Raw genomic sequence first — 23544 nt, forward strand, 5'->3', positions numbered from 1 at the left:
CCCCCCCCCCCCCGTTATTTTGCTGCACCTGGACTGCGGCACACCACATCTGGCTAAGTCTCCCTTTATATTGTTTTGTGCTTCTTCCCTTAATTTTCATTACTGTTTCTTCTTTCTTGCTTTTGAGTATACCTTTTTTCTTTTTTCTTTTGTGGTGCTGGAGATTGAACCCAGGGCCTTATGTATGAGATGTTCTACCAACTGAGATATATCCCCAGCCCCATTTTAACTTATCTAATGTGTTCCATACTATATCTTTTATGTGGATATTGTTAGCTGTTGCTACTTTAGGTATTTCAACATTCATTTTTAACTTAATCAATAACCTTGCCCTCATATTGTTATCTTTGTCCTCTGTGTTGTAATTTTCTTATTGTTATATACATTGAAAAGACATTAGTTAATTTACAGTTTTTGCTTTCAGTTGTCACACTTACTTTATTTATTTACTGTTTAACTTTTTTCCCCTTTTTTTTTTTAAATTGGTGCATTACATTTGTACATATTGATGGGATTTGTTGTTAATATTTTCGTACATGCGCACCATATAATAATATGTAATTTGGCTGATATCACTCCCTAACACTTCTCACTCCCCATCTCCCATCCTTTGGTCTCTTTCCTCTACTGATCTCTCCTGGGTTTTCATGAGACTCTCCCCAACTTTCTTTTCCTTCTTCCTCTGTAGCTTCTGCATATGGGAGGAAACATATAACCTTTGACCTTCTGAGTTTGACTACTTACTTTGCTTAACATGATGGTCTCTAGTTTGATCCATTTTCCTGCAGATGACATAATTTCATTTTTCTTTATGGCTGAATACGACTCCATTCCACCCATCCATTGATGGATACCTAGGCTGGTTTCATAGTTTGGCTATTGTAAATTGTGCTGCTATAAACATCGGTACACATGCATCATTTTAGTATGATGACTTTAATTCTTTAGGATAAATACTGAAGAGTGGTATAACTGGGTCATATGGTGGTTTCATGCCTAGTTTTCGAGGAACCGCCATACTGATTTTCACAGTGCTTTTAATAATTTACAATCCCATCAACAGTGTAAACATTATTTTTTTCCACATTGTCTCAGCATTTATTATTATTTATATTCTTGATGACTACCATTCTGACTGGTATAAGATGAAATATCAGTGTAGTCTCAATCTGCATTTCCTTAATTGTTAATGATGTTGAACATTTTTTCATATATTTGTTGATCATTTGTATTTCTTCTTTTGGAAAGTATCTGTTTAGTTCATTTGCCCATTTATCAATTGGGTTATTTGATTTTGCCAGACTTATTTTAAATAATTCAGTAGAAGAAAAGATACCATTTCTGTTGCTCTTTTTTTTCTTGGCTCATGTTCCAAATTTCTATAATTTCCCTTCTGTCTGAAGAAATTCCTTTAGGAGTCCCCTATTCCTTACCCCCTCACCACAGTAAAAGGAGGGGGAGGAGGAGCGGGAGGGGGAGAGGGGAGGATTTAAAAAGAAGATTGCATGAAAATCGAAAGGAGAGCTAGAATAGAGGAAAGGGATCCAGCAGGAGGGAGAGGAGGGCATGGGGGAAGTGCTGGGAAACAAAATCTACCAAATTATGCTGTGTTGATATATGAATATATCACAGTGAATCCCATAGTGAACAATTATAATGGACTAATTGAAATAATATAATAGAAAGGAGATCGGGAGAATAGAGCAAGTGGATCAAGGAGAGGAGAGAGAAAGAATATACTGGGGAATGTGATTGATCAGATTATGTGTATGTATGAATCCGCCTATTAATAACTATACACCAATAAAAATATTTAAAGGGTTCTACTTTCAGAAGTTTCACATGATCAATGTAGAGAAATCTGCAGTTACTCAGTTCAACCCCCTCCCCCATAAGTTATGTGTTATTTTCTTCTGTTTGTGCTCAAGATATTTTCATCTTTAATTCAGCAATAATGATATATTTGGAAATGGATTTCTTTTGTTGGAGTTTGCTGAGCTACTTGAATCAGTGGGTTTATGTCCTTCAGCACATATAGGAAGTTTTCCATCTTTATTTCTTCAAACATTTTTCCTACATTACATTGTTTTTTCTGTCCTTGACTCTTTTTATTTTTAAATATATTTTTTTAGTTGTAAATGGGCACAATGCCTTTATTTTATTTATTTTTATATGGTGCTGAGGATTGAACCCAGTGCTAGGCAAGCACTCTGCCACTGAGCTACAACCCCAGTCCTGTCCTTGACTCTTATGATACAAATATTCCCCTTTTTGGTATCATCCCATAGATTGCTGGTCCTCTGTTGATTAAAGAAATTTCTTTTCTCTGTGTTGTTAAGATTGGTAATTTCTACTGATGTATCTTCAAGTATATATTTCTGTGATTTTATTGAGCTTATCAAGTGTATATTTTGCACTTTGGTTATTGAATTTCTTTATTCTAAATTTTCCATTTGGGGATGGACACAATGGCTCATGCTTATAATTCTAGTGACCTGGGAGGCTAAGGCAGAAGAATCACAAGTTTTAGCCTAGTTTCAGCAAATTAGTGATATTGTTTCTCAAAAATAAAAAAAGAAAAGAGCTGGGAATGTAGCTCAGTAGTAGATTGCCCCTGCATTCAATCTCTAGTACTACCATAAATAAATGAATTTATTTTCCATTTGATTCTTCTGTTTATTGCCTAGAGTATCTTTCCATTTCTTTTAAGAGTGTTTGCCCTTATATTGGGGGCATTTTAATAATAATTGCTTTAAGAACTTCATCAGATAATTCTATTCCATGTATCATTTTCACATTGGCATCTGTTCTTTGTCTTTTTCAGTTTTTGTTCGGAAATAATTACAGACTCACAGAAAGTTATAAATATAGTGCAGAGAGGTCCAGTGTACCTTTCATCCATTTATCATTCCCTAATAGTTTTCCCTAGCTATAGTAACTATACTATATTTATTATTATTAACTATACTATATTTATTTTTATATGGTGCCCATTTTCCAATCAGGTAGTTGCAGTTAATTAGATATATGTGTATAATGCTTTGCATGTTTTTCCTATGTAGATTCCAATAGCCATCACTAAAATAAAATTACAGAGCTATTATTCCTTCATCACAAAGATCCTCATATTTTTTTTAGCCCAAAAGATCATACTTCCAGATCCCACATCCCTAATTCTGGCAGTCATTAATCAGTTCACCCTCTGAAAAATTTTATTTGAAGAATGTTATTAAAATGAAATCATACCACATGTGATCTTTCGAGATTGTTTTTTTTTTCACTCATCATAGGACCTCTGAGATCCGTCCAAGTTGTTTGGTTATTATAGCTATATTGGTAATTTGTTCTCTTTTATTACAGAGTATTATTTCATGGTGTGGATGTACCGCATTTTGCTTAGCCATTCATCTACTGAAGGTCATTTTTGTTTTTTCTACTTTTTGGCTGTTACAGAGAGCTGCTATAAATGTTTATATACTGGTTTTTGCATGGACATTGTTTTCCTTTCTCTGGGATAAATGCCCATGAATGCAGTGCTGAGATCTATGTTAGATGCTGAGAAGGTATTTTCCAGAGTGGACCTACTGTTTTGCATGCCTATCTGCAATGTATGAAAGATCCAGTTTCTCTGAATCAGTATTGCTATTGCAACTATTTTTCATATTATTCTAATGAATGTGTAGTGTTTATCTCATAGTGATTTTAATTTGCCTTTCCTTAATGACTAATGATGTTGAATATCTGTGTTTATTTGCCATCATTATCTCCTCTTTGATGGAATAACTGTTCAAATCTTTTGCCCATTTTCCAATCTGGTTTTGTTTTACTGTTTAGTTTTTAGAGTATTTAAAGTATGGTATGTGTGATTTGCAAGTAGTTTTCCCAGTATTTGGCTTCTTTTCATCCTCTTAACTGGGTTTATCATATGGCAAAAGTTGTTAGTTTCAATAAAGTTCAATTCTTTTGATTTTTTTTCTTCTATGTGTGATACTTTCTGTGATATGTCTAAAAAGTCTTCAGTGAGCTATAGGTCATAGAGATTTTACCCTATTTTCAGTTGATTTTTTTTTTTATAAAGTGTGAAGTTGAGGTACCCCCCCTCCCCCCCGTGGGTATTTAATTGGTCCAGAGCCATGTATTGAAAAGATTACCTTCCTTCATTGGATTGCTTTTCATCCTTTGTCATAAATTGTATAGCTCTACTTGTGTTGGTCTCTTTCTCATTTCTCTATTCTGTTCCATGGATTTTTGTCTATCCTTTCATGAATGACACACTGTTTTGATTATTATAGCTATATACTATCTTAAAACTTGGGTAATTAGATTTTTCCCCTTTTTCAAAATTGTTTTTGCTACTCTAGTTCCTGTGCCTGATCTTGCTTGTATCGACAAAAAGTTTTGCTAGGATTTGATAGGAATTGCATTAAATCTATATTTCAAAATTTGGGAGTATTGAATGTCTTTTATGTTTCTTTTATCTTCTTTTTTTTTTGGTACTGAGGATTGAACCCAGGGGTACCTGATGACTGAGTCATATCCCTACTCCTGCACCCCACTTTTTGTATTAGATACAGGGTCTTGCTGAGTTCTTTAGGGCCTTACTAAGTTTCTGAGACTGGCTTTCAATTTAATAGTCCTCTTGCCTCAGCCTCCTGCTGGGATTACAGGCGTGCACTACCACATCTGGCCTGTGTTTCTTCTAATCCACAAATACCATATTTATTCTCTCCATCTTGTACATCTTTTTTATTTATTAATTTCATTCATGTTTTGTGGGTTTTAGCCTAAATCCTCTATATGTTTTGTTAGATTGATACTCAAGTATTTCCTTTTTGCTTGTCCTTTTTGCTTGAATAAATGTAAATGACATTGTATTTTTATTTTAAATATATATTTTAGTTGTAGTTGGACCCAACACTTTTATTTTATTTATTTATTTATGTGGTCCTGAGGATCGAACCCAGGGCCTCAGATGTGCTAGGCGAGCGCTCTACTGCTGAGCCCCAGCCCTAGCCCTGTTTTTTTTTATTTTAGTTTTCTCATGTTAATTGTTAATGTTTAGAAATGCAGTTGATTTTTGCATGTTAATCTTTTATCTTATGACCTAATGATGTTGTTGAACTCACTACTTCTGGGTGGTTTTTATTTGTTTTTTGGTTTTGTGGTTTCTTTGAGATTTTCTGCACAATCATCTGAAAATATGAATAATTTTATCTCTTCCTTTCTCATATGCATGCTTTTTATTTCTTTTATTACATTGACTACAATTTGCAATATTATACTGAGTAAGAAGAGTGGTACTCTGGAAAATACTCTGTCTTTTATCATCAAGTATATTAGTTGTAAGGTTTTTTGTGTTCGTTATCAAGTTGAGGAAGTGCAACTCTATTTCTTTTTTTCTTTTTCTTTTTTAATATTTATTTTTTAGAAGTAGTTGGATACAATACCTTTATTTTATTTATTTATTTTTATGTGGTACTGAGGATCGAACCCAGGGCCTTTCACGTGCTAGACGAGTGCTCTACAGCTGAGCCACAATCCCAGCCCCTGCAACTCTATTTCTAATTTTGAGAGTTTTTCCACATGAATGAGTGTTGGTCTTTGTCAAAAGCATTTTCTGTATTTGTTGATATGATCATATGATTTTTTTTTGCCTGTTCATACAGTGAATTATATTGGCTTATTTTTTAATATTGAATAAATCTTGCATCTTTGGAATAAACTATAGTTGGTTATGTTTATAATTCCTTTTATATATTGTTGAATTATACTGGCTACTATTTTGTTTAAAGCTTTAGTATGTATATTTGTTAATGTTATTGGTCTTTAATTTTCTTATCTGGTAGTAACTTGGATATTAAAGTGTTATTGGCTGCATATTATGAGTTGGAAAGTACTTTTTTCTTTTTCTGTTTTATGGAAGGGATTGTGTACAGTTGTGTTAATTTTTCTTTAAATAGTTGGTAGAATTCTCTGTATAACTCCGGAGGATTTTTTTTAGTAGGCTTTACATAATTCATTAATAGCATTATATAAATTATCTTATTTGTATAGAGTTTGTTAATTTGTGTTTTTTAAGGAATTGTTCATTGTTCACTGAAGTTTTTAAATTTATGTTTAGTTTTTCATGGTGTTCTTTTATTATCTTTTGTATATTTTCAGAACCCTTAGTGATAGCACTTGTATTTTTTAATATTTATTTTTAGTTGTAGATGGACACAATACCTTTTATTTATTTATTTATTTATTTATTTATTTTGTGGTGCTGCGGCCTTGCACGTGCTAGGTGAGTGCTCTACTGCTGAGCCACAACCTCAGCCCCCTGTTTTGTTTTTGATACTAGCAATTTGTGTCATCTTTCTTTTCTTTTCTTTCTTTTTTTTTTTTGGTTAATCTTGCTAGTAGAGATTTGTCAGTTTGATTGTTATTATCAGAGAACCAGCTCTTTGTTTCCTTGAGTTTCCACTGTTGACTTTGTTTGTGAGATTTTGTTATGGTTGTTTTGTTTTGTTTTTTGGTTTATGTTAGACTTATTTAATTATTCTTTTTAAAAAAATTTTCCTAGTTATACATGAACACAATATCTTTATTTTGTTTATTTATTTTTACATGGTACTGAGGATTGAACCCAGTTCCTCATATGTGCAAGGCAAGCGCTCTGCCACTGAGCTACAACCCCAGCCTTAATTATTCTTTTTATAGTTTCTTTTCTAAAGAATTTAGAATGTGGGTATGAAATCATTACTTTTTTCCACTTCTTCAGCCCTGGGGTTCAAACCTTGGGCCTGTGAATGCTGAGCAAGTGCCCTAATACTGAGCTGCACTGCACCTGTCTCCCCTTACCTCTTCTCCCAGCCTATTCTTTTCTTTTTTTTTAAAGAAGATAACCTTTTAAAAATATATTTATTTATTTTTATTTTTATGTGGTGCTGAGGATCGAGCCCAGTGCCTCACGCAAGCGCTCTACCACTGAGGCACAATCCCAGCCCAGCCTTACTTTTTTCTAATAAGAGCAGCTAGTGCTGTGCATTCTCTTTCAGTACTGCTTTAACTATTCCACAGCTTTTGATATATCTCCATTTTCATTCAATTCAGTATATCTATTTATTTCCCTGAGACTTCCTTTTTGATCCATGGATTATTTAGAAATCTGTTGTTTATTTTCCAAGTGTTTGGAGATTTTCCTATCTTTTTTTAAAATAGGTTTTTAGTTGTCAAGTGGACTTTATTTATATGTGGTGCTGAGAATCGAACCCAGTGCCTCACACATGCGAGGCAAGTGCTCTACCACTGAGCCCCAACCCCAGCCCAGATTTTCCTGTCTTTTTGTTATTTATTGTAGTTTGATTATGTTTTGGTCAGAGAACATAGTGTATAATTGAAATTCTTTTATATTTCATACAAGATATGTTCTGTCTTAGTAAGTGTTCCATGATCACTTGTAAAGAATGTCAGTTAAATCCTCTTGATTCATGATGTTAAGTTGTTCTCTTTGCTGATTCTATCAGTTATTGAAAGCAGAGTGTTCAGATTGCCAATTAAAATTGTGGATTTGTCTATTTCTCTTTCATTTCTATCAGTTTTTGTTTCACTTATTTCCCAATTCTGTTATTCAGAGCATGCACATTTAAGATTGCTGTCCTGAGCTGGGGATGTAACCCATTACGGAGTGTTTGCCTGGCATGGGTGAGGCCCTGGGTTCTATCCCCAGCATATCTCCTCCCCCTCCTTCTGTCCCCAGCATCTCTCTCTCTCTCTCTCTCTCTCTCTCTCTCTCTCTCTCTCACACACACACACACACACACACACACACACAAGATTGCTTGCCCTTCTTGATGGATTACTCTTTTATCATGATGTACTTTTCCACTCTGTTGTTAGCAATTTTCTTTGCTGTGTAGTTCACTTTGATAATATAGCCACTTTGACTATCTTTTGATTAATATTTGCATTCTATAATCATTTCTCATCCTTTAACTTTCAATTTATGTATATGGTTACATTCGAAGTAAATTTCTTATCTGTGAATGGGTCATGTTTATTCATTCTGCCAATCTGTCTTTTAATTTGAAGGCTGTTTAGTTAATATTACTGTTGTTATTTGGGGGCTTTAACTTGCTGGAGTTTTGTTGTTGTTTTCTGTTTGACCTTGATTTTTCACTTTTGAGTCCTGTTTTTGTCTTCTTATTGGATACTTGAACATTTACTATAATTCCACTTTGATTTACTAATAGTGTTTTTTGTGTATATCTTTTCTTTTTTGTATACCCTTTGTATAGAAGTATTTTTCTTCTACCTTATAAGTTAATTACTCAACTTTGTACTTTTGTCTTAACATTTTTTAGAACCTTGCTCACTTACCTTCCATAAAAATACATCTTTTTCCCAAAGGTATTCCATTGAACTTACATCCTAAATCATACAAGATTTTAATCTTTATCATTTCTCATATTTTTATTGGTTACTCTAGATATTAGACACATAGAACCTTACCTTATTTAGTATTGACTTTTACTAATTCAGATAAAGGGTAGAAATCTAACTTCCTTTGTCACTTTGTGCTCTTTTTTTTTTTAATAATATATTTACTTTTAACATCTTATAAACATTGAGAAATAATCAGACAATATAATATTTTTGCTTCAACTTTCAAGAGAAAAAATGTGTATTATATTTTTCTACATTTTTACTTTTCTTATTCTTCTGTCTTAATATACCAGTACATTTTCATTTTCTATTAAGAGAATTTCTTCTGCTGGTAATCAAGGTGCTAATTTTCCATACTCTGAGATTGTCTTGATTAAAAAAAAAATGGGTATAGAATTCTGTTTTGACAGGATTTTTGTTGTTGTTGGCTTGAATTCTTTTGATTATGTCCTGTTTGATGTATGGCCAGCTTTGTCAACCTATAAGTTTATGTCTTTTGCCAATTTGGAAAATTTTTAGCCATAATTTACTTTAGTCTTTTTATCCCTGTTTGCTTTTCTTGTTTTCACATAATTCAGGTCTGGTCAAAAATGTTTTTATACTACTACTAACTAAAAGACTTTCAACATCTATTTATTTTTCCCCAAAGAAATGAATCAGACACTTACAAAAAAGAATCACTTGAGAAGCAACTCCTCCCACACAGAATTTAAGCCATTTGAAATTGTTATTCATGTTAACAACACCTAGCTTTTGTTCACCCATACCTATAAACCTTTAAAATGGTAAGAATAGATTATCCTCTTTGAAATTGCCTAGGAGTCTGTGTCTTTTTAGAATACAGCATTATTTATTTTACAACAGTCCTATGTAGTAATTATCCTCATTTTATAGATGAGAACATTGAGATGGTAAAGGTTAAATAACTTGCTCCAAGTCACATGACCATTTAATGTTAGCTTGGAATATGATTCCCTGTCCTTTTTACATTGTACCCTTTTTATAGAAGTATTTTTCTTCTACCTTATAAGTTAATTACTCAACTTTGTACTTTTGTCTTATTTAACATTTTTTTAAACTCTTGCTCACTTACCTTCCATAAAAATACATCTTTTTCCTAAAGATATTCCATTGAACTTATATCCTAAATCATGCAAGATTTTAATCTTTATCATTTCTCTTGGCTATTAACTTTCCTGCCCACTATAAGCTGGTGTTCATCCCTTCTATTCTGATAAAACTTCTTATTTCAGATTCATAGTAACTATATTTAAAAATAAAAATTACAGCAAAATATACATAATGTAAAAGTTGTTGATCTCAGGGAAAAGCTTTCAGTCTTTTAACCATTAAATATGATGTTAGTTATGGATTCTTCATACAAGGCCTTCATGTTTAATAGAAGTTTTTCTTTGTAGTTTTTTGAGTGTGATTTTTTTTAATTAGGAAAGTATGTAAATTTTGTTAAGTGCTTTATCTGTTTCTAATAAGATTGGTCATGTGGCTTTATCCCAGACTTATTTTATTAATATGGTATATAACATTGATAGGTTTTTATATGCCCTCTTGGACCTGGTGTGTCATCTTTTTTATATGTTGCTGTATTCTAGTATTTTGTTGAACATTTTTTTGCCTCCATTCACATTTTATAAACTGTAACATGTAGTTTTCTTGTGATGTCTTGGCTTTGAAATCAGGGCAGTGCTGGCCTGGCAGAGTAAGTCAGGAAGTAATTCCTCCTTTTTGGTTCTTGAAAGAGTTGCAAAATACTTAGTGTTAATTCTTTTTTTTTAGTTGTAGTTGGACATAGTACCTTTATTGTATTTATTTTTATGTGGTGCTGAAGATCAAACCCAGTGCCTTGCACATGCCAGGCAAGCTCTCTACTGCTGAGCCACAACCCCAACTTAGTGTTAATTCTTTAAATATTTGGTAGACTTTATCAGTGAAGCAAGGTTTGTTATGTTTTCATTTCCCATTGTCTTAGAGTATTTTCTATTTTTCCATATTTCTCTTTTTACCCATTGTATTGAGTGCATTTTTAAATTGCTATACATTTGTAATTTTCCAGTTTTTTTCTTGTTATGGTTTTGTAGTTTCATTCCATGGTGATTGGAAAAGATACTCTGTGATTTTAATCTTTTGAAAGTTAAGATTTATTGGATGGTGTTGAGGGCCACAGCCTAGTCGGGATGACGCATGGCATTTTTGCCAGAAGTAGTAGGTTGAGAGGTGACGCCAGCGAGCCATTAAGATAATGACTTAAGTTCTCTCGGAGTTCCCGTTGAGTTCCGGTTGAGCTCTCCCTGGATTCCTGAAGAGTTCACATTGGTTGGGGAAGTGCGGGAGGAGGGATTTCGGGTTGGTGGTTCCTGGAGGAGCCGCTTGGCGTTGGGGAGAGTTCGCGGGGAGCGTGTGTGGAGTGTGCTTGTGGAGCTCAGAAATAGAGTTTGTTCCTGCTTCAGTGGCTCATGATTTGTGCCCAGCCAGACTGCGGCAGGATGGCCTAACATAGGTCCGTCTATCCTGGAGAATGTTCCAGGTGCCCTTAAGGAAAATGTGTATTCTATGATTGGGTGGAGTCTAGCTTGGTTCATATCTACTGTTTCCTTTGTTATCTTCTTTCTGGTGGTTCTATTCATTATTGACACTTGGTCATTGAAATCTACAATTATTTGCGGAACTATGATTTCTTCCTTTCAGTTCTATGTTGTTTCTTTTCTATATATTGGGCCTTTGTTTGTTTGATTCATATAAGTTTGTAATTATTATATCTTATTGAAAAATTGACCCTTTTATCAATATATACTTCCTTGCTTCTTTTAGCACCCCCCCCCATTTTAAACCAAAAATCTGTTTTTTTCTGATACTAATTTATCCAATTCAGTTCTTTTTTTCTTGTCTTTCTTAACATGTACATGGGATATCTTTCTTTTTTAACTTTTAATTTATGTCTTTAGATCTGAAGCACCTGTCCTGAAGACAGCGTATAGATGGATTGATGTGTGTGTGTATTTAAAATTTACTTTGTCAGTCTCTGTCTTTTGTTTTGAGAGCTTAGTCCATTTATATTTAATAACTTTTTAGTGTCAGAATTTGTGTTTGGTACCTTTATAATTTCTTTTTTGGTGATGTTCTCAGTTTGCTCATATATAGTTTTCCTATAGTTCTGTTTCTTTTAGCTCTTCAAATGTAATTTAAAACAATTCTTGAAGCCTTTGTTTAGTAAGTCCAGTGTATAGGCTTCCTTGGGGATTGTTTCTGTTCATTTATTTTATTTCTCTAGATGAGCTATATTTTTCTTTGTGAATCTTGTAACTTTTTTAAAATTGAAAATTAGTCACTTAACTGTTTTATTGTATTAACTTTGGAAATCAGACGTGTTTTCTTTTCCAGAATTTGTTGGGTGTTGTGCTTTATCATTGATATTGTATATATTCGAAAGTTTTCCATGTTTTTTTTTTGTTGTTGTTAGATTATTCCTTATTGGTGATTACTGAAGTCTCTCTCCTTCTGGTTTGTATTCACCTAATGTTTGGACAGAAATTTCTTTGAATTCTTTGAATTTCAGATGTGCAAACATACACCAAGAAAACCTTACCTAGAGGGGTGGGGTGGAGGGAGAATGAGAATCTCATCTCTTTTAGTCTTTGCAGATTTGTTTTTTGCAGGGGTATTCCTTCACCACTTAACTAGGTTTCCTCTGAGTTTCAGAATCAATCTAAGGTAAAAGCTTAGGGTCTTTTCAGCATTTTTTTTCAACATGCTTTTTTTTTTTTGCCTGAGCACGCAGGTGGCTTTCTACTTGCTATTTTTCTACTCATTCCTGGTGAGTCTCACTCCAGCTTCTTCTCTGGTACTAGATGGTCTGTTGTATATGTTGTGTCTGCAATCCTTCATCTTCTGGTTTAGTTGTAAGTTTTGTAGTTAGTTCCTTCAGTTTGTTAGTTCCTTCAGTATCTCCCAGATAGGTTAAAATGGTAAATACAGTACAGTTTTACTTTGCTTTCTGGAGGGTCAAGGTATGGGGGGCAGGGATAGAAACCAGCCTGCTGGCAGCTCAAGACTATGACTATACTTCTCTACATTGGAGTGGAACAAAAAGTAAACTGACAAACAACTTTTCTGTCATTTTAAAGATGACTTAATTGATTGTACTTTTGCTTGTTTGCTGTAATCGTTAGTTTTCCCAGAGCTTCTATAAAATTGGTTCAATTAGGTGTGGGGTTGTGGCTCAGCAGTAGAGAGCTTGCCTAGCATGTGCAAAGTGCTGGGTTTGAGCCTCAGCACCACATAAAAATAAATAAAATGAAGGTATAAAAATATTATATAAAAATTGGTTCAAATAGCTCTGGTTGGGGAGTGTTTGTGTGTGTGTGTGTGTGTGTGCGCGCGCTTGTGTGGGAAAGAGAGAGTCAGAATAATGTTTTGTTAGGGAAAGAGAGCTTGGATCTTGCTAGTGGTAACTTTTCTGACATCTGATAGTGACTTAAAAAAGAGAAATATAGATAACAAAACTTAACACTTAACTAATTCTAAAAAGTACATAGTTTAGTGGCATTAAGTCATTTATATGGTTGTGTAGCTGTCATTAGTGGAATTTTAATTACAAGTGATTTGGCTTTTCTTGCATTCTTCATTCTATTTGACCTTTCTCTTGCATTTTAGTTATTCTTAAGTTTCTTCCAGGAGTTACCTCAGCTTTACTGATGTGATTTTGTCTTCCCTTTTTTCCTGCGTGCTCCTTGCACATTTTTTGCCCAGCTTACCTCTCAAATGTCAATATTTCCCAAGGTTCTTTTCTTCATTCTGTTTGCTCTTGTTGGGTAACTGCATCTGTTCTCATGGATTAAGTGTGCTCTCGTGACTCCCAAGTGTATATAATAGTCCCAGTCTCTTAGTTGAAGTCAAAGTCATATTTTCAACTGCAATAGTTATCTTTAAAATGATGTCCCTTGGGGACTTCAAATTTATTATGTCTAAAGCATTTCTCTTTCCAACTTACATTTTCTGCCTTGGTTAATGAAGTCACTGTCTACTCATATAAATTAGAAGATATAATCATTCTTAACCCTTCCTGTTCCTCCTTCAGTTAGTCATTCATCAGGTTTTTTTGCTTCTAGGGCTCCATTCCCATTTCCCCAGTTTAGTTCAGTCTTTTATTCTCTTTTTCTTGAATTGCCACATCATCCTTCTAAATTGTTCCACTTTCTTCCAGTTTCTTCTGGATCTAATTTGTCAGCTTTTTCATTGCCAGACTTTATTAAAATAAAAACCAGTATGTCACCCCCCCCCCCCATTCCTCTGTTTTCAAATGGATATCCAAAGATAAATACCCAAATTCTTGGCCTGGTATGTCATACCTTTAACATTCCTTAACCCGTCTTCATTTTTTTGTTTCTTGAACTTCCTTCTTACTCTTCCCAATCTAGAACATTCTATTTTTATTCTCTAACTTTTCCTTTTTTTCCCTCTTTTTTGATTGCTTTGACCCACCTCCATCTTATTCCAAGTTCTATTCTTCAAGATTCAGCCCAAATTTATGTCCTCTCTAAAGCCCCAAAGATCAGTCTTTTCTTTGTTTATGTAAGACCTACTTATAATACTTGATATCTTGTATTTTCTTTTTCTACCTACTTGTGAACTCCCTGAGAAGTTTAGTATTTTTTTGTTTCCCTACAAAAGAGGAGACGGATTCGTAAATAAATAATTATAATATAGTATTTAAATGTAACAATTCTTATAATAGGGAGAACAAAGGAAGTCTTTATTAACATAGCAGGATCTTTGGGAAGGCAGCAAAAAGTAATGGATATTTGAGGCAGTCTGAATATGAGTGTTCACATTCCAGCTGGAGACTAGAGCAGGTGCAAAGGCAGTGGGATAGAGTGAGTAAGGCTTATTTGGGAAATTACTGTACTCTGCAGCTCAAGCCTAGCTATATGAATGCAGAGAAAATGATACTGCAAGGGCATTGTTGGAGACTAATTGGGAAAAGCCATTATTTGGTGGTCTGAGTAACTTGGAACAGTTTTTTTTTTCATTATAATTGCCCTGATTGATATGAATACAGCAAGGTGATGAATACAGTAATGTGATACTTATTAAACACATTTTAATTGTATTTAGTTTGTTAAAATTTTCTAAGGCATTTCTGTTTTCATTTTCATGTTAATGTTTAATTTTGAGAATTTCTTATTTCTTTACTAGTGAAGGGATTTACTGAAAACATTCTACTTCATAATACTAAACATTTTCTTTAAATAGTATATCCTCTGTCATCAAAGTTTGGTATCATTCTTTTAGTAGCAGTGTTCAGTCTAGTTTAGAAATAACTTGGTTTTCAAAAGCTCTGGTATTTTTCAGGGTAATTTCTCCCCAAATATGTCTGTTAGGTTTAGAATAATAAACACTTAGATTTTGAAAATTTACCAAAAAATGAATATTTCATATATGTATATAACATACCATTTTTTCTATGATTTTTATGTTCTCTTGCCTTATAATAAACATGTTATTTTTTAATAGATCTAATCTGAAGTGGTATTTTATATAGGACTCTTATTTTTGTAAGAGTATCTTGTAAAACTAAGGTTTTTACAAGTGTTCAGGTGAATAATTTTCTTCTACCTTTTACTTTTACCTTTTACAGCTTTTTTTCTTTTACCTTTTACAGCTCTGTTCTGAGATAGCCCAGCTACCCCGGCACATATCAGTGCTTCTCAGGACATAAGAAATGTTCATACTTTAAAGATAATCTTGGACAATGTTATACTTGCAATTAGTTATGCATGCCTTTGTATATATATGAGAAAATGCTTTTCTACATGACTATTTCTACATGACTAGCTTCTTTTAAAATATTACTTCTATAACTGGTATACTACCATTGTTTAACTATTAGTAGCAAATAATTTAATTATTGTAGTTCTTTAGCATTGATTGGTCCCTTTTTTATATATGCTGTCCTCTACATTCTTTTTTTTTGGGGGGGGGGGAAGTGGGAATTGAAGCCAAAGGCACTTAACCACTGAGCCTCATCGCCAGCCCCCTCTCCCCCTTTAATATATCTTATTTAGAGACAGGGTTGTGTTGAGTTGCTTAGGGCTTTGCTAACTTTTGGGGGCTGGCTTTGAGCTATTGATCCTCCTGCCTCCGCCTCCCGAGCCATTGCAATTGTAAGCATGTGCCACTGTGCCCAGTCTCCTCTGCATTCTTAAATTTATGATTAAGCTAGATGATAAACATGTTGTGAAAGTAGATTGTAGCTTTGCTTCATTTCTAAATCATGAAATTTAATGAAGGAGAAGTAAGACTATATGCTTAAGCTGTCATTCCTTGTCAGTTGGTTTTGCACTTGGAAGACTATTAATTTCTGTTAAGGTCCTGAATCCCTTTATCAAAATTTTAACTTTAGGAAATGCAGAAGTATTTTCTTCATTTTGTTACAGAATTTAGAACATTGAGTGAAAGTCCGGATTCCTTGCCCCAATTTATGGTTGGGTATGCACATGGCTTATATTGTATAACTTCTTCTCTGCATTAAAGGGGAAGCTTGCATCTCTGTGCCTCATTCTAGTGTCTTCACTCCCTTAGCCTCAGTTGGAATATGCTTTAAATTATGCTAGAATACCTTCTTGCCAGTTTTCTCTCTCTGATAAGAGGTATGTGATTTTTGCATATGGATGATACTGAAAAAGCAATAGACTATCTCATATTACTGTAAAATTAAAGCATACAGTGATAGGTCCAAACACATAGTGATCATAAGCAATTAGTGGAGTCAGCTAGTCTTTCATTGACAAATACATAATCAAATACTATGACCAAAATAAGCCAGATGGGATTACTGCATTGAGGAAGATTTTTGACATCATGATCTAAGATTTACTCTTAAGGTTTTATGACTGTATGATTAGAAGGTGTTTCTTTTTGTTTTTTTTTTTTTTTTAATGTAGTTTCTATCAACAGGGAGACTAACTTGTAGAGCTTTCTGATGTCAGCTACAGAAATAGAGAAGTGGTATTATTAAGGGCTAAACATTTTTCTTACTTTGCTTTCTTGTCACAAATTTATTATATGAGTTGCAGATAGGTGTTCATTATCCTCATTTTTCAATAAAGAAAACTGAGGCTCAGAAAGGTTATGTGACTTGACCTCCCAGCAGTAGCATGTGAATACACTATTTTTTCCTTTAAAAAGCAAGTACTTTTTTTTTTTAATGCTCAAATTTCTCAACAACTCTGCAAGTGAATCTTTTTAAGCGTGACTCAACTCATTCTTCATCATTATACATCATTGTTAAACAAACCACATTTACCAGAGGGTGACACTTTGTAATGGAGATAGGTTAGAATTACCTGAATGTTCTTCCTGCTTCTGCCATATGGCAGGATGTATAGTCTAAATAAGTGCCTTTCCATTCCAACACTGACTGGTACACCTTCACAGTGCCCTGGTACTTGGTTAGTAAATATCCACTGAAAAACAAATGTTCATACTTGTCCTTTACTACTGGTTGCCCTAGAAAGTGCTTTAAAGAAAGAAAGAACTCTATGAAAACTTAATACATTTTTAGAACTAAATATGTGTATATAACTTGTCTTTGGGATTATGTGGAATTTATACTAAACTTCATGCTTCATTAACTATTTAGCTATTACCTTGTAAAGTATTTGTAGTGAGAAATGTAGGTTTTTGATGTATACTTGTGAAATGAAAATAAAGAGGAGGTAAAATGTAAAACGACATGCCCTTATGTGGAGAAAAATGCATGAATTAAAATCACCTGCTGCTCATCTGTGGTGATTTTCCTGTTCCTGTGCCTGGCCGATTTAGAAAGTGGAAAATCTACATATGAAATAAAAACAGCTTTTATCTAATTTCATTACTCACTAACCTGTAAAAGGGTGTAAAAATCTTGTGTTAAATGAACACAAGATATATTAGAGATGGGAAATTAAATATTAAGTGTAGCTTCTATTCTTTAATCTTAAAAAAGCAAAATTCTCTAATGTGATCCAAAAAAACTAACTGTTTTTTTGTTTCTTTAGGATGGATTGGATGCTTTGGTATATGATTTGGATTTTCCTGCCTTAAGAAAAAACAAAAATATTGACAACTTTTTAAGCAGATGTAAGTAATTTTTTTGTGGAGGTCAATGGCAGATTGTATATAACTACATCTTAATTTAAATAATTTAATCCTTTCTTTTTTCCTTGTATTTTTTGGTTATTTTATCAATAATTCCTGCATAATATTAGTAGAAAATGTGAAAGAAACTTTATTAGCTAGTTTGAGTGTCTAGTGGAAAAATCTACAAAGTAATTTTCAGAGAAGCGGATGAAAAATAAATAGCAGAAATAAGTATGTTAAAAAGTGCATATATAAGCTGGGCACGGGCTCTGGAGGCTGAGACAGGAGATTGCAAGTTCAAAGCCAGTCTAAGCAACAGTGAGGTACTAAACTACTTAGTGAGACCCTGTCTCTAAATAAAATACAAATAAGGACTAGGAATATGATGTGGCTCAGTGGTTGAGTGTCCCTGAGTTCAATCCCCAGTTGCGGCCCCACCCCCAGCGCCCGCGCTCACGCTCACGCGCGCGCACACACACACACACACACACACACACACATAACACTGTGTTTCAATTATATGTTGTATTTTGTTTTGTATCTTTTTCATATTTTTATTTTATAAATGAATTCATTATTTGAAAACTCACAGGTAAAAATAAATAAATAAATGACATGAGAAACTCTTAAGATATGAAGATCTTGTCCATGAAAATTGTTTTATATTTAAGCTTCATAAAATTTATTAAAAAATATTTTTTAGTTGTTGTTGGCCTTTATTTTGCTTATTTGTATATGGTTCTGAGAATCGAACCCAGTGCTTCATGCATGCTAGACAAAGCACTCTACCACTGAGCCACAACCCCAGCCCCTATAAATTTTTTTCCTAGACATTCCATTTTGGATTTTCATATTAAAATTTAAAATATGATTACATGACTTAAAATAATTTCAAACTTTTAATCATAAGGAACTAGTAATAAGAACTAGATTATAAAATCCTCCTTTACTAATTTATTTCTGTTGCTAAACCATATATATTACTGCATTTAGATTGGGTTTGTTTTGTTGTTATCTTTCCATTTTGATTACATATGTTTTATTACAAAAGTTTTATCTTAATAAATAGTCATATTCTTTTACTTTGTTGTAATTTACTTTTATCATTTCTATATTTTGTTATCTTGCCACAGAATTTTTTTTTTTTTTTTTACCAATTTTATGTTCTTCCAATTTTTGCTTTAAAAAAAAAATTCAGTCTCAATTTTATTTTAGAATATGGTACCAGCTTCTGAATTGGGAACTTTTTTTTTTTTTTTAATATTTATTTATTTTTAGTTATTGGCGGACACAACATCTTTGTTTGTATGTGGTGCTGAGGATCGAACCCAGGCCGCATGCATGCCAGGCAAGCGCACTACTGCTTGAGCCACATCCCCAGCCCCAAATTGGGAACTTTTTAAGTATAAAACTTTTAATAATTTCTCACATTCTACTGAAATAACAGTACAGTTCTTTTAATGTTTACATTTGTTTACCTCCCTACTTGATAATATGTTGTGAAAGAACTAAGAAGATGGAGAAATACACTTTCTTATTTGATGGTAGACAAGATGGTGCCAAGAGTGGGGTATAATTTTGTAAAAGTTGTGTGGCAAGAATTGAAATATATGCTATCTTAATTTTGGGGGGCATATTTGGCAAAGTAATGTGTGAGACCTATCTATATACTAAGAACTACACAATACTGCAGACATAAATTAGACAAGATCTAAATAAAAGAGAACGGAAGGAAAAGAGAGATTAGTATTAAAATGTCAAAAGTACTCAGATTGCCAGGCATAGTGGTGCACAGCTGTAATCCTAACAATGTGGGAGGCTAAAACAGGAAGATAAGTTTGAGGCAGTATGGGCAACTTAGTGAGACCCTGTCTCTAAGAAATGTAAAGGGGTTGGGAATCTAACTCAGTGTCCCTGGGTTCAGTCGTCAATACCACAAAAATCAGCAAACGAACACACAAGCAAAAGAGAAACTAAGTGAAAAGATAAACCATAGGCTGGGAGAAAATAGTTGCAAACATCTGAAAGAAGATAGATAGTATCCTCAACAAATGGTACTCAGGCAACTGGATATCCTTGTATGTAAGAGAATGAAGGTGGGACTCCTACTTCATACTATATGCAAAAATTAAGTTATAAAAAAGAGCTACGACTATAAAACTCTCAGAAGAAAACAGGTATAAATTTTCATGATCTTGGATTAAGCAGTTGTTTCTTAGATAAAATATCAAAATTACAAGGAAAATTGATAAATTAAACATCAAAACTAAAAATTTTGTGTTTCAAAAACACTATCAGTGGCTGGGTTGTGGCTCAGCGGTAAGAGCATGCGAGGAGTTCGATCCTCAGCACCACATTAAATAAAATAAATAAATAAATAAATAAATAAATAAATGTATTGTGTCCGACTGCAATTGAAAAAAAAATTAAAAAAAAAAAACTATCAAAGTGAAATGACAACCCATAAAATAAAAAGAAATATTAGCAAATCATTTATTTGACAAAGGGCTGATATCCAGAATATATAAAGTCTTACTCAGTAATAAAAATACAGTTAAAAACTGGACAGATAATTTAAATGGATTTTTTTTCTAAAGAAGATACGAAGATGGCCAATAAGCATATGGAAAACTATTCGACATGGTCAGTAGAAAATTAGGGATTATGGCTGGGTGCGGTGGTGCACTCCTGTAATCTCATCAGTTTAGGACGCTAAGGCATGGGGATTTCGAGTTCAAAGTGAGCCTCAGCAACAGTGAGGTGCTAAGCAGCTCAGTGAGACCCTATCTCTAAATAAAACACAAAATAGGGCTGGGGATGTGGTTCCATGGTTGAGTGCCCCTAAGTACCCCCCCCCAAAATAAAGAAAGTTACGAATTATGGCAACAGTAAGATGCAATACCACACCATAGGAATGATTATAATCTTTAAAAAAAATGATATCAAGTATTTATGAGAACTTGGAGGTTGGAACTCTGATATTTTGCTGGCTGGTTTATAAATGATAAAGCACTTTGGAAGAGTTTGAGTTATGCATGCACCCAACTATATGACTCAGGAGTCCTACTCCTAGGTATTTATTCAAAAGAAATGACAGTATATGTCTACACAAAGACCTATTTAAGGCACAAAGAATATTAAAGGCAGCTTTGTTTGTAAATGCTGAAAACTGGAAGCAACTCAGGTGCCCATTAACTGTTCAATGGATGACGATTTGTGATAGCCACATAGTAGAATATTCTTAACAATAAAAAGGAGCAAATTACTGACATGGACAATCCTATCAGTAAATCTCAGAGAAATATTCTGCCGAATGAGAAAAGCCAGGGTCAAAGACTGCCTTCAAGCTGGGTATGTAGCTTGGTGATAGAATGCTTGCCTAGCATATACAAGGTGCTAAATTCAACCCCCAGCACAGCAAAAAAAAAAAAAAAAAGGTGTGTGGGGGGGAATTTACTGTATAATTCCATTTGTGGAAAATTCTAGAAATGTCAGACTTTTGAGATTGAAATTATGAGAAGTTGCCTAGGCCTGGAATAAGACTGTAGAAATGACTAATAAACATGAAAAACTGAATAGAAAGGGGTATGAAGAAATTTTGGAATTCTTTTAACTTCTTTGTGGTGATGATTACATAAGCCTAGTATTGTTCAAAACTCATTGAAATCTACATCCAACAAGAAACACTCTGTTATACATTAATAAACCCAACTTTTAAAAAGAAACATGGTTTTAATGCTCATTTAATAATGAACTTAATTCTAAATCAACATGTTATTTCAAGAAAGAATGTTTACAAGTTGTTTGAAATAAAACAACATGTAATGTGAAATAATAAAATAAGCAAACATGAACAAAAAACAAGGTGAAAAAACATGTTAAAAGTAAACTTATTTTTCAATATAATTATGACATTCATCTTCAATTCCTGACATGTTTATGTAATATTTTATATAGCATAATAGATTTTCATAGGATAGTATTTAATTTACTGCTGAAATTCATTTAGGTACTCCTAGTTCACATCAAAATTATTAAAGGTTGGTGTTTTGTTTCTAATTGTTTTTTTTTTTTTGGTGCTGGAGATTGTACTCAAGGGTTCTTGACCACTGAGACACATCCCCCTTTTTATTAGTTGATTTTGAGACAGGATCTGGCTAAGTAATTGAGGCTGCCTCATCCTCCTCAATTGCTGGTATTACAGGCATATGTCACCATGCTCAACGTTAATTGCTTTTTGCTGACAGGTATCAGATATAGTGATCTAAGAATACACTTGGAATATGGGATAAAATTGATCTCTTTAAAATACAATGCCTATGAGTAAATTTAAACAAAGAGGTGATAGAGCTCTACAAGGAAAACTATAAAGCATTGATGAAAGAAATTGAGGAGGAGCACTAAAATAGAAACACATCCTGTGTTTATGAATTGGAAAATCAATATTGTTAAAAATCTTCATACTTTCCAAATTGATCTACAGATTCAATGAAAATCCAATCATATACCAGTTATATTCTTTACAGACCAAGGGGGGGAAAATCCTAAAAATTCTTATGGAACCACAAAATCCCTGATAAGATAAAGCAGTTTTGAGCAAAAACAATACAGCAGAAGGTAACACTACCCCAACCTCAAAGACTATACTACCAAGTTGGAGTAATGAAAGCAGTATGGTATTGGCATAAAAATAGACACCTAGGCCAGTGGAACAGAACAGAGATACTAGAAATAAACCCACCCCTTGTATAGCCAGCTGATTTTTGACAAAGGTGCTAAGAACACAATTTGGAGAAAAGACAGTCTCTTCAGTGAATGCTGCTGCTTAATTGGATATCCACATGCAAAAGAATGAAACTTGACCTTTGGGTTAGTCAGCTTTTTGTCTCTGTGACCAAAATATCTGATAAGAACAGCATAGAGGAGGGTAGATGTATTCTGGGCTCACAATATCAAAGGTTCAGTCCATGGCTGGCTGACTCTGAGCTTAGGTGAGACAGACCTTATGCCACATCATGGCAGAAGGATGTGGCAGAGGAAAACTCAGTGTATAGCAGCCAGAAAGCAGTGAAGGAGTGACCTGCTTCCTTTAGACATGCCCCACCTCCCTTAGATTTACCACCCAGGAGTCCATTTAGGTTGTTACTAATGGATTAATTCAGCAGTGAGGTGACAGCTGTTATAATCTAATCATTTAACGGTGAAAATTAATGTGTTGCCTAACACATACTTTTTTTTTTTTTTTTTTGGCGGTGGGGGTGGTGGCATTGTAGATCCAAACCATAACAACCCCCACTTCTCACCAGTTACAAAAATCAACTCAAAATGGATTTAAAAATGTAAGATCAGAAACTGAATTGCTAGGAGCAAATACAAGGGAAACACTTCATGATATTAGAATAGGCAAGGATTTTTTGGATAAGACTGTAGAAGCACAGGAAAGAAAAGCAAAAGTAGATAAATGGGATTTTATCAAACTAAAAAGCTTCAGTGTAGCAAAGGAAACAATCAGAGTGAAGAGGCAACCCACAGAATGGAGAAAACTTTACAAACTATACATCTGATAAGGGGTTAATAAGAATACATAAGGAACTAAAAAAATTAAGTAGCAAAATAGCGATCTGATTAAGATATGAGCAATAGAACTAAGTTGACCTTTCTCAAAAAAAGACATACAAAGGGCCAACATATCTGAAAAAATGATCAATATCGTTAGTCATCATCAGGGAAATATAAATCAAATCAAAATAAGATATCATTTTACTTCAGTTAGAATGGCTATTATCAGAAGGACAAAAGAAAAGTATTGGTGAGGTGTGGAGAAAATGGAACCCTTATACTTTTGTTGGTGGGAATGTAAATTACAGCTATTAAGTAAAACTATGGAATTTTATTAAAACATTTGAAATAGAACTGCTAGTATAATACAATTATCCCACTCATGGATTCAAAGCAAATGAAATCATTATGTTGTAGAGACAT

The 23544-nt window shown here is 33.6% G+C and overlaps 1 protein-coding gene across 2 annotated transcripts in view; it reads left to right on the top strand.

The window, feature by feature from the left end:
- Positions 1 to 23544, top strand: part of Rock1 (Rho associated coiled-coil containing protein kinase 1) — a 151407-nt gene that overhangs the window by 23350 nt on the left and 104513 nt on the right. For both annotated transcript variants that reach the window (XM_015482498.2, XM_048806464.1), the window contains exon 2: positions 17481 to 17562. In XM_015482498.2, the coding sequence (XP_015337984.2) occupies positions 17481 to 17562 (82 nt within the window). The remainder of the gene's footprint in view (positions 1 to 17480; positions 17563 to 23544) is intronic.

Source organism: Marmota marmota, unplaced genomic scaffold (assembly GCF_001458135.2).
Source record: "Marmota marmota marmota unplaced genomic scaffold, marMar, whole genome shotgun sequence".
Taxonomy (NCBI): domain Eukaryota; kingdom Metazoa; phylum Chordata; class Mammalia; order Rodentia; family Sciuridae; genus Marmota; species Marmota marmota.